Source organism: Epinephelus fuscoguttatus, linkage group LG15, assembly GCF_011397635.1.
Source record: "Epinephelus fuscoguttatus linkage group LG15, E.fuscoguttatus.final_Chr_v1".
Lineage (NCBI taxonomy): Eukaryota > Metazoa > Chordata > Actinopteri > Perciformes > Serranidae > Epinephelus > Epinephelus fuscoguttatus.
In genome coordinates, this window is record NC_064766.1 from 31,236,214 (window position 1) to 31,248,701 (window position 12,488).

The 12,488-nt window shown below is 43.3% G+C and overlaps 1 protein-coding gene across 3 annotated transcripts in view; it reads right to left on the reverse strand.

Annotated features, from left to right (window-relative positions):
- Nucleotides 1-2,305: 2,305 nt before the first annotated feature.
- yeats2 (YEATS domain containing 2) overlaps nucleotides 2,306-12,488 on the reverse strand; it is a 34,652-nt gene continuing 24,469 nt past the window's right edge. For 2 of the 3 annotated variants that reach the window (XM_049599139.1, XM_049599138.1), the window contains exons 21-30: nucleotides 12,337-12,471; nucleotides 11,722-11,853; nucleotides 10,288-10,429; nucleotides 9,852-9,928; nucleotides 9,671-9,750; nucleotides 6,992-7,196; nucleotides 6,132-6,367; nucleotides 5,925-5,999; nucleotides 5,631-5,704; nucleotides 2,306-4,249 (exon numbers count right to left, since the gene is read on the reverse strand). In XM_049599139.1, the coding sequence (XP_049455096.1) occupies nucleotides 4,141-4,249; nucleotides 5,631-5,704; nucleotides 5,925-5,999; nucleotides 6,132-6,367; nucleotides 6,992-7,196; nucleotides 9,671-9,750; nucleotides 9,852-9,928; nucleotides 10,288-10,429; nucleotides 11,722-11,853; nucleotides 12,337-12,471 (1,265 nt within the window). In that variant the 3' untranslated portion in view covers nucleotides 2,306-4,140. The remainder of the gene's footprint in view (nucleotides 4,250-5,630; nucleotides 5,705-5,924; nucleotides 6,000-6,131; nucleotides 6,368-6,991; nucleotides 7,197-9,670; nucleotides 9,751-9,851; nucleotides 9,929-10,287; nucleotides 10,430-11,721; nucleotides 11,854-12,336; nucleotides 12,472-12,488) is intronic. The other variant, XM_049599140.1, reaches the window with a different exon arrangement.

A 12,488-nucleotide genomic window follows, 5' to 3' on the forward strand; every position in this document is an offset into this window, starting at 1 on the left:
AGCCTCAGCTTCCTGTTGTTAGCTGACAGGAGTGGCACCTGGTGTGGTCTTCTGCTGCTGTAGCCCATCTGCTTCAAGGTTGGACGTGTTGTTGGTTCAGAGATGGTCTTCTGCAGGCCTTGGTTGTAACCAGTGGTTATTTGAGTTCCTGTTGCCTTTCTGTCATCTTGAACCAGTCTGGCCATTCTCCTCTGACCTCTGGCATCAACAAGCTCACTGGATATTTTCTCTTTGTCGGACCATCCTCTGTAAACCCTAGAGATGGTTGTGTGTGAAAATCCCAGTAAATACTCAGACCAGCCCGTCTGGCACCAACAACCATGTCACGTTCAAGGTCACTTAAATCACATTTCTTCCCCATTCTGATGCTTGGTTTGAACTTCAGCAGGTCGTCTTCACCATGTCTACATGCCTACATGCATTGAGTTGCTGCCACGTGATTGGCTGATTCGCTATTTGCATTAACAGGCAGTTGAACAAGATGTACCTAATGAAGTGGCCGGTGAGTGAAAGTGCAATTTTGATGTCTGGAAACATTGAGCAGCATAGGTCTCCTTCTCCCTCATTTGACTTAAATTATTCGTGTGTTGTCACCAACTCAGACACCACAGTACCTCTGCTCTCTGTGTAGGCGTACACCTGAATGTTGTTCATGGAACTGTTGCTGCTGACCCTAGTGCTGGAGACAGAGACGTTGTGGAGACACAGGGAGAACAGCACTGGGAGCAGGGTTTGTTCTAAGTTTTCTTGGCCAATTTTTGTTTTCCACTCTGCATGTGTATTTTCACTGCCTTCCCACCGTGCTGAGTTTGAAAAACCTTCTGCATAAAATACACCAAGCCTCCAATACACTGTCTTGTACCAGCTGTCTTGCTCAAGAAATAATTTTGCTGTACTGTGGATAATCCACAACCCTTCCTGTCGGCCGTTTTTATAATGAATATTTATTTAAAAAAAAAAAAATAATGAAAATGGTCTTTCCAGAAACATCAGTCTCCACCACAATTGACCTTTCACTTAGCCCCGCCCCTTTGTGATGGTCTGACAAGCTGTCGGAGTAAGCATGGAGCCCACACTGTAAGTAACTGCACTCCCTGAAGAAATACTATCATGTTTTTTGGAAAAATTAAACAGTTATTCCAGAGAGCAGCAGACAGAGGGGTCTACAGTCTGTGTTTGAAGGATATATCCAGGATGTCAAACTGACTCAGCAGCAACAACAGGTTAAAAAGACAAAGATAGTTAGAAGCTAAAGCCGAACTATAGGCTACAGATCACAGTGTAAAAGTGAACCACCACATCACTGCTGATCGCCACACAACACAATGAATATAAAGGAAAACTTCACTGATATTGAACCAGCTGTGTGGCATCGCAGTGTGTGCAGATGAACAGTGTTTGGCTTCACCTCGTGCTGCTCCAAGCACCTGGACAGGCAGGGATCTCTGGGGGAAGTCAAACAACGTTCACCTGCACACAATGTGATGACACACAGCTGGTTGAATATCAGCAAAGTTTCCCTGCTTCCCTTCACTGGTTCCTGTACAGCAGGGTCGGTCTTTATTCACTGTTATAATCATTAAAAAGCAAAAGCAGCATGTGTATACATTCAGTAGGCTATATCTTCAGTAGCTAGCTAGCTAACCCTACACTTTTCAGGGTTTGATTTTGGTTTTGGAACAGGGAAGAAACGTGTATCTTTTTCCAACCTCTCCAGGTAACGAGTATCATTAATACACGACGTGCCCCAGGCACAACATTTAGCTCCAAATCCACAAAACCAGCCTGAAAATGAAGGAAATCTGAAACAACTGCATTAGAGTCAACAGATAAAATCAAAACTATGTGCATGGCTAGATAAAAATTGAGTGAGAAAACTTCATATAATTTGGGCAAACTGGCCCTTTGACTCTCAAGTTTAATAGGTGCCTACATCTGTGGCTTAGATGGTAGAGTGGGTTGTCCACTAATCAGATCAGGGGTTTGATCCCTGGCTATAGTATCCTTAAGCAGGATACTGAACCCCGAATTGCTCTTGATGGCTGTTCCGTCGGTGTGTGAGTTTGTTAAAAACTCAGCAGCAGGTGGCACCTTGTGTGGTAGCCTCAGCCACCAGTGTGTAAACGATTTGTGGCTTGTAGTGTAAAAAGCCCTTTGAGTGGTCGAAAGTCTCGAAAAGCGCTATACAAGCACAGGTCCATTTACCATTTGCAATCACCATCCCTTCATAGTCAAAAGATACTCCAGTTCACCGCCCACAGTCCATCGTGATTATGTTGGTTTAAAAAAAAACCAATCCAACAAATCAAGTTTTACTTTGTTTATTACAAGAATATTGATTATATTTTTGGTTTGCACTGAAACATGAAAATACAATGTTTGGGTAACCTTCTACACTAATTTGGTTGAACAGGCATCACAACCACTCGCTCCAAACACCTCCACTCATCCACTCATCCACACATTAACATAATGCAAAGCTCCACATGAAACAGAATTACCAACATCAGCTGACAAAACACACACGAGCACTCACTTGCCATTAACTTCTGTGATGACTACATCCACTATTCACACATATTCATACACGCACATTCACTACTGTTAGGGCGTTACTGTTCGCAGCCATTATTAGATAAAAAAATAAAACAGGGTTTGAAAACACCGTCTATTTCATATTGGTCATATACACTGTGTACATCACATGATTGGTTGTTAACCAGAACACTTAAAAGCACTTTCAGCTGGCTATCAAAACTATTCCATGAAGGAGAGCAGATAAATATTGAGAGTGATGTCTTGAGTTTGTGATGATCAGTTCATTAGACTATTAGCTGTGTCTTGTTCAGAGTCTGACATGGGATTTTTTTTTACAACCCTTCATAATCTGTCTGCAACTTAAAAATAAGGAACATGAATCAGTCGGCTCCTCGGAGGAGACTTACAAAACAGCACTATTGTAAGAGCCATAATTACCCCTGCCAGGTATCACTGAAAATACATCAAAGGATGTTCGCAGTGACGACTCATTGGTTGCCATGGCAATGACACTTTTGGAAGAACCTCTCGGTTTGCTTTGCCCAAAGTACCAACCAGACATTACTATCAGCGTGACTGATAGAGAACCCTAATACTCAGATGTTCATTAGTGTTTTCCGATTTGCTGTGAAATCTGTGCTTCACCTCTGCAGGTGAACTGAATGTGTGACAGCAGGGTGACGGATGAAGGAGGGGGACAGCTGTCTGATGTCGTTTTTCAGCCCTGTAAGTCACTCAGGCTTCATTCCCCTGATGACTTGCTGGCTGTCTAGCAGGAATCACTTCATCATTACAATAATCTTGTTATGAGGTAAGCGAGAGCACGACGGCCTCTTAAAATGAAATAACACGAGTCCCACAATGCTGCTTCTCGATACATTAGGACTACAGTGTTACAGTACACCCAGATTATTAGAAACATTTGTTATTCCGCTGCTGTGCGGCTGCTGTGAGAAGCAAGCTGAGCCCTTCTATGATAAAGTTAATGAATACAGTACATTAGTTATTACTGTGCAACCTGAGGCAACAGGACAACATCCAGGTGTGAATATTCAGTCAGTTCACAGAGACTCTGTTCTAACCATGGATAAATAAAGAGAACTGGATACAGCCTTGGAGACGGGGCCGTGTTCATGCCTGTGAAAGTTGCTCAGTGGTGCATAAAGCTACAAATGTTTCCTTCCAAGTGTAAAATTACCCAGATCTTCTGTATTACACCACCCATAAAGCAAGCGCACTAGAGACTTCTGTGGGCCAGGCAGCTAACTTCCAGTTTAGCACTCCACTAATCTAATCTTGCACTCTTCTAGACTTTCGAAATGTTCTCGGGCAAATGGATCAAATTCTGAAAGCAGGGATTGTGCACTCAATAAAACGTACCCACTGATTTACAGATGTCTCTCTCACAATTTAAGTCTACAGTAAAATTCTTTTTGAGCTCCATGACAGACCCACAAGGTGTAATTCCACGGTTTGGCCACTATGTCAAATTGGCGTCAAAGTCCAGCGCTGTTCCTGGCAGCTTGGTCAAAACCAGGAGATCAAACAGTCCTCACATCTCACTAAGTGTCGATTACCAGCCAGTGTCCATCTTGTTATGCCTCAGTTGTCCTTAGAAAGGTAACCCATGTGTGCGTTGGTGAGGAAGTCACAGGTGGGGATGCTACTGACCGCCTGGTGGATGTTCATGGCTGTGATCTCTCTTGGAGCCCTGCAAAACCCAATGTTATGAAGTCATGATTTTGAGCATGGCTAATAATAATTCAACACTCAAAAGTGTTTGTCATTAACTGATTCAGGTTTGAGTCAATTCATTCTGAGGTCTCTTTCCGTTCAGTGCCTCGCTGTCTTACATCAGAAAACAAAACACTCTGGTTAAACGTTCCACAGTCTTTGTCTGCAAAGCATTAAATGGCACAAAGATAAAACAATAATGTGCAACCTCTTGGTTTCTGCAGGTGAGGTAAGATGGTCATAAAAATATCAGACGTTACCATTAATATAGTATTTGCAGATTTATTACAGAGCACAAACTCTACTGTGGTGGTCTACTCTCGAAAATGTTTGTCAATCAATTTAACATTGATCAGCCCTGTTCTACTGTTTCTAGTTACAGAAAACATAAATTAATTGGAAATTAAAGTTATCACTATCTCTTCACATTATCTTAGGGCCCTGACACACCAAACTGATGGTCAGCTGTTGGTCAGTGTTAGGCTGTTAGTGAGCGTATGTCGCCTTAGTTTTTGCAGGGTGTCTCGCACCACTGGCACTAGTCGACCCTTGTTGGCTGTTTTATTGGCTGATTCAGCACGTTAAATCGGCAGTGACAAAAAACAATCTGGTTGGCAGTTCAGCTCAGCACAGGAGAAGAGGAACTAAAGTGAGGAAAGTAAACAAATGACTCATGAAAGTCAAGAGGAAGTGAGATAAAAAAAAAACCTTGTTACATGGGGTAAGATTATTTTTGATTTGTGTTATCACTGTATTTCATTGTGTTATCGTTCGCTTGCACATGGGAAATATCCTGTGTTCGTTCGATATCAGGTTGCGTTGTAAATGTGCTAACTAGCGTCTGGAATTTGTCCTGTCTGTCTTTTGGTTTGTCTTTTTGAATGACAAATACAGACTATCGCCACCTGCTGCTATGAAGAGTTATTTCCTCTCAAACAGGCGCAGAGCGTACACGCTAGTTGGCTGTTGGATGTAGTCTTTATGGTGAGGTCAAGTGTTTCTTTTCCGCCAAAACAAAGTAGACGTGAGGCAACGCAACACTTGGCCTCATCACCACAAGGTCTTCGATGTCAGTTTGGTGTGTCTGAGCCTCAACATGCACATCATTCAATTTAAGTTGCTGTAAATTCTGCATTTTAATAATGTTCTGAAACTGAAATTATTACAAAACATCTATTCACTCAATGCAATTTCTAGATTTTTCTCATTGTGGACAAGTCAGGAGTAATCTGAGTAGCAAACTGGACGTTTGTACGAGCCCTACATAAAATGAATGAAGTGGAAAATGGAGCATTAAGCAGGTTGCATGTTAGAGAGAGAGAGAGAGAGAGAGAGAGAGAAAAAAAAAACAGGCTGACCTGTTCTGAGGGGATTTGGCGTAGGCCCCAGCCAGAGCTTCTCTCAGGATGTCACTGGCAAACTGTTCAGTAGCCTGCAGTGCACACACACACAGACACACACAAACACACACATCATTAGTCACAAAGAAACCCACTCTCTCGTACAGTACAAGGTGAAACACGTGATACTGTGCAGGGCTACATCTTAAACACACCGTATATTCATCATTCTAGTCAAGGGTATGTTGAGGTAATGATGAGCTACTGTAAATGGACAACTTTTTTTCTGTCCTGGCCTGTATAGTGACCGACCTTCAGAATCATGGCTTCCACTACTGGAGCGAACACATTCTTCTCCACCTCGACTGGCTGGAAGGTTACTCCGATCTGGGAGAGAATGAGGAGTCATCATATAAAAATAGAGAAAGTGGTGCAGCCTCTTCTGGTTAAAAATTCAGTTACTACAGGCAACACAATAGCAGGATGTTATTGGTTAAATTCATCATGTGTTTTCCTGACCTGCTGCGCAGTTTCACCAACAAACTGCGCCGACATGCAGGGACCCAGGAAGAACTTGGGCTCTGCGTCAGCCTCCTGCTCCTCTTCTTTGACCTTTAGTTTCTGGCAGGGAGGCGTCACAGTGATGATGTCCACTATTTGGTCGTCTGCCTCCTCTGGTTCAGTCTTCAGCAGAGCTTGCATCTGCTCCAGCCGCTGCACCAGCTCCTCGCAGCTACACAGGGTCGTTGGGCACTCTGCGGACCGATTCACATGCACATTTAACACACCAGTTCACAAGCTGCAGCATCCCAGCCGAGCTGTAACAGCAACTTCATCAGCATTTCACTCAGCAGCTTGTTGTGCAGCTGTGTGCTTAAAGGAAAAAATGCTGAGGGCTTCTGTTAAATATTGGCTCATTTTACCACTTCAACAATGTGACAATTAAAAATAAAGATATTTGTGCGAGGAGGAGGGCCGAGGAGAACACAAACAGATTATCATATTGTCTGGCTCAGGCAAGTGTGTGACTCACGGAGCTAAGCAGCCTCGTCTCTCACCCTTTAGAGACAAAAGACGGAATTAATGAGAACTATCTGTGAATAAAACAACACGGCTGAACAAAAGCACTGAGGCTGCACACTGGCCGCCCTCACGCTACTGGACTGCAAACACATTACTGGACCAAGTGGTAGCTGCAGAAGCGCTACACCCACACACGCAACGCTGAAGGGAGAATATTGATCCACTTTGAGCTGCTGACAAAAGAGTCGACTGTGAAATCGCAAAAAAAAAAAAAAAAAAAAAAAAAAAAAAAAAAAAAGGCAAAGTAAATAATCCCTGTGAGAAAGCCGCTCTGCACCAAAAACACACAAACTCACCAGGCTCGTTGTCAATCTGTGTGAGGATGTCCTCGATGGACTCGTCATCATTCTTGCGTTGAGGCTCGAGGTCAGGCGGCGTGTAGCCCCTCTGCCGACACCACTGCACCACCTCTCTGGTTTTTGGGGGGGTGAGGGCCTGCAGGCGGGGCGAGCGGTCCAACACATCCTGGACAACCCGCTTTACTGCCACCGCTCGCTGAAGCTACACAGACAATATCTGTTATGTGAAACTGTACATGAGGCCTGAAAGCCCTAAAATCCACAGCTTCACATTGATTAGAGCTACACGGATTAGTTGATTGATCAATTAGTCAACTGAAAAAAAGAATCGCAACTATTCAAGTAACGTTTAGATTAGGGATGGGCAGCACAAGCAAAAACACTTTTCGAAAATCGTGGCAACTATTTGACAATTTTTCGAATAATCGCCCTCCCCGCCCCCGGAGCCACGCACACAGAGATCCATTCATCATTAAATGCCCAAACATACTCGGGCGGAACATACACGGAACAGACTCCACGGAGGTCCACGCAGACTCAAAGCGGACGTCCGCAAGCCCTGTGCATGCAAAGCTCCACGCACCAGTGACTGCTCGGCATGTATTTTTCACATCGCGGGGATTTTTCACAGACACTTTTACAGGAAACTACAGTGCGGAAGTGCGCACTTAGTGTGCAGTTAGGAGCTGAATTGCACGTCAAATAAAGGGGGGAAATAAGACAGCGAATAGTAATAGATGCATTAAAAAAATCGTTTTTTCAAAAATAAAACGACTATTCGAAATTCGAAAATCGTGACCCATGCCTAGTTTAGATTTTACTAGGTGAGCTGTTGGAATATACATATCATTCGGTTGTTATTTGCTCCACAGATGGAGGGCACGGACTGAGCAGCAGAGCCACAGGTGCAATGAAAGTGAAACTTAACCTTCAGCGATGGGTCTAAAATTTGCTTTCACTCACAAACAGCTGCCCCTCTCACTCTGTTTGGATCGACTGATCAATTATCCACCCCATGACTCAATCAAAACTCCGGAACTGTTCCGTATCATCCTCACTTTGGTCCCCCCTCTGTTGGGGTACCTAGCACACAGATCTGGTACTAAAAGGTGGAGCTGTGAACACTGCAGTCTGTTGATTGGTCAATAGAGGACGGTCACTCTGCTCAGGGCTGAGTTGTGGCAGGATTTGAAGCTCATGTGACCTCTGTTTGTACTACGTTTTATTAGTTAACTGTAACTATAAACTTTTAAGGTGGAACGTTTACTTGTAATGTTACTTAATGCATGAGTTGAGGACGTGAATTCATCAGCACACCTTAAATTTCACTGTGACAACTCTGACCATTACTTGTGATGTTTTTTCCTCTCTTGGATGACACAGACTTTTAGTAATGAGTGGATCTTCAAACGTTTAAAAATATATATTAATTTCAACAGGAATATGTGAACTGCGTATATTCTAATCCTCACTTGGAGAAAAAACAGCATCGTGGAGCATTGTCGCTTGCCTGAGAAGGACTAAACGCACAAACCCGCTATTATTAAATATCCCATTAAGAGAGACTCTCACTGCAGCGTGTTTGATTTTGTTCTGAAAATCTCAGCCTGCAACCTCGTCCTGTGGTCGATAAACAAGGTGCCATCTATGAGGAAATACAGTGAGGTACCATTACTGAAGGTAACTTTTGGTTCCAAAGGCACCATACCGAAAGTGTTGGGTGGAATCATTACATTTTTTTTTCAAGCAAAAATGTCCAACATTTGCTGGTTCTAACTTCTTTAATTGTGAGAATTTTCTGCTTTTCTTTGTCATTTGTGACAGTAAAGTGATGTATGATGTATTAAATGTATAATAGTCTTTGGGTTTTGGACTTTTGGTTGGACAAAAGAAGATATAAGTCATCACTTTGGGCTTAGGAAAATTGTAAAGAGCATTTTTTACAATTTTTTTGACATTTTATAGACTTATCAATTCATAATGAAAGTAATCATAATCTCTCCAGCCCAGTAAAGGCTACCCTGCAGCCTGTCCTTGACTCATGATGTGCTTTGAGTCCCACGTCCCCTAAGTAAATTAGTGACCTGTAGATATAAATATCCACGTCTGGGCTCGTCTGAGAGCCTTTAATAGTCATAGAGAGAAGGAGAACAGACAGCTAAGACATGGGCTGGTCTGTATGAGCTATTGATGAAGCCATTAGGACGAGATGAGAGGAGACAACCTGGCAGAGATACACATCTGACCAGATAGATAGGAGGACATGAGGCAAGCAGAAAGCTCGCTGAGTCAGGGGCCCAGCACCAAGACAGATTACACAGACAACAAAACTGCAAACAATGCAAATTATCACTGACATTACAGACGCCCTCACCCTGGAACCTGGACAGCAACTGCTAGTAAGTGGATGCTGCCGCTCTGAGATATTAATGAGTCTATAAAATACAAGAAAATAGTGAGAAAACTAAAAAGCCCAGCGTGATGATTTTTCTTTTGTCGACTAATCACTGGATTTATGTTATTTTATAACTAATATACATCTTCACCGTCCTATCAGCAGTCTGACTCCACTGAGGCTTAGTAATCAGTCAAAGGCACAGATAACGACAGCACTCATTTTGAATTTTCATCATCACGCACACAGCAACACACAAACACACAAAACAACAAAGTCACCTCTGATGCTCTGCGCTTGCCAATAGTCCAGGAATAATACTGCTCTGTTGAAGAGGCACAGAACGGATGGGAATCTTCAGCTGAACAAAAACAGACAAAAGCCCAGTGTATTAGCTTTCAGTCTGCTTTAATATACCGAGCTGCTTTTTCAACACGCCACACAGAAGACAAGCTCACTTACTCTTATCTGGCACAATAAGAGGGAACTTCTTCACCACAGCTGTCAGCAGCTGCATCATGGTCTCTATGTGCTCAGTGCTGAGAATGGAATCACAAGTGTCAGACATACAGCCAGAAAATACTCACTGTGTTGGCTGCTGGAAGGAAATGTATGCTTAAAACTTTCCATCACTATGCTGGTAGTTATTTGACAGCTTTAATAAATGGAGCTATAATATTCTTCAGTGAGTTCACTAAAATAAATATGGAGATTTTAACACTTAAAGAAATATGTATAAAAACACAATTTCACTCTGATGACTCAGTATCAGAGCGGACGCAGAGAAAAATCTGTTTCTTCTCTCACACCTGCCCTTTTAACAGATAATAAATTATCTATCCTTCTAAAAATCAGTTACTGTGCTGTAAGTGAAAGCAGCATCGTGACTTGTCCTTACTTGATGAGGTCGTGTGCAGAGTTATCCGCCCCTTGCTCCTGCTTGACTGTGGTGGCTGCGTGGACAGAGGTGGGGCCAGGAGCGGTCACCGGGGGAGATGGACCAGCTGTGACAGCTGTGCTGGCACCTGGCTCTGTCTTCACTGTGGCAGCACAGAGCGACAGCAAAAAAGGCAAGTGTGAGGGTGAGGTTAATTTCAATGAATCAGTTTGAGGTTGAAGTTTGTCTTTGTTGACTGTATTAAATACAGAGATTCCACAATACAGCCACAAAGAAGACCCGCCATTACTTCGTCTTTCCTTTTTTACACTGATCCAAACAATGCTGTTATAACGCCCAATTTATGAAAGGGTGCTCGACAATTTTGATAACTGTCACTTGAAAGAAATTAAACAGTTGTGCATTGTGTTCAATTTATGCTTACAGGAAACGTTTAAAGTCGTCTCCTTGCTAACCAGAGACATCATATTTTTACGTTCTGTTTATCGTCACGTTTAATAAAGTGTAATCTGTACAAACAGTTGTTAAAATGTGAGTGGCAGATTCCCCTCATTCACCACGGTGGGTTAGGAAATAAAATCGACGAACCAATAAACACAAACACTGTTGATTTCATCCCGAACGAGTTGACATGAATAATATTTCGGTTCAGTAAATGTCTGCTGTCAGTCAGCCTGGTAAGGGCGATTTGGTTGACTGCTGTCCTCTCAGTTCACCAGCTACAAGAGGCCGGCTGCTTCTGTGGACGCAGACGCTAAATACAGGTCCAAGTGGTGTAGACTAAAAACTACTATTTCCATGACGATGTTATTAAAAGCACCCACTCACATTGCAATACATGACTTTTTTCAGGACAAAGCTAAATTCTCTAGCTGAAATCAAAGTGCTGAATGACAATTTTTGTCTGTTGACGTTATATTATTTCAGTCAAGCGACACTCATCAAATTGTTGAACACCCTACCATAAATCTGCCTTAACTCTGCCTCGGTGTGGGATTGTTGATGGCATGCTAGTATTCCAGAGGCACAAGAGGTGTGACGTGTGACCCAACAGCGTCAGCGTCTACTGTGTGTCCCATGCTGGCTGTCACTTTTACAGAGACGTCGATTCAGCTCTGTTACTACCTGCACCGCCGGCTTAATGGCAGAACGAGTCTGTCCCCCCGTTCCTGTTTGTACCTTTGATACTGACTGGGGAGGTGGAATAACAGTGCGACACTCTGGCCTTGAACAGGCGGTGTATAAGGGACTGATGCTGAGGAGTGACACATTTTGTTTTTGTAGAGAAATGTGTGCTCAGTCCCAAACTCACGATGGTAATGTCACTAGTGTCATAAAATATGACAGAATGAAAGAAAAAGGAGGTTTGGGAATAAAAGAGTGAAAAAATGAGATGAGACGAGAGTGGGTGGAGTCGGGATGGACCCCTCTCACCTTGTGCCAGAGGCAGGGCAAGGGAGGGGGATGCCTGTCTGGCAGGACTTGGGGAGGCTCCAGCTCCAGCTGCTCCAGGGGCGGTGGAAGAGGAGGAGGAAGGAGTACTGGAGACTGGGCCTTTAGACACGACTACACACAGAGGAAACACACACAGGATGGATCAATGGCCCATTAGGTAAATAGGCTTAACAGTCAGATGAAAAATGAGAGGGGAGGAATATGGTTTACTGCAGAGGAGAATCTACACTTGATGTTTGCGCATCTGTCTGAAATAAATCACAGCGTCGTCATACGTATTGGCAAAATGAACTCAGCTCACAAAGACAAATTGGACAAAGCTGCTGTAGCTACAAAATAATTTGAGAGAACAACATGCTTTATTTCAACATTAGCTCCTCAGAAACGTGTTGTAAAACATGTGGCACACCAACAAAGCAATCAATGTCAACACTGCTTCATGTTTTATTCAAACGCCATTGCTACTGCCTTTTATCTAGTGATGCGCTGAGTACACAGTTTTTCGATCTGGAACACACTCCTTGGTTATAAAAGACTAGAGACTGTTGTACTGGCTAAATACATGTTTCAAAGGGCTGTCTCGGACGTACTTACCTTTCCCAACAGGCATGAGTATGGTTTGCACCCCTCCAGACCCAGTGCCAACCCCCAGCTGCTTGAGCTGGTTGGCAGGGATGGTTAAGACTGTCTGCTGGGAGCTGGAGCCTCCTGAGTGGATCTTCAGCATCCCTGGATAAATCACAACA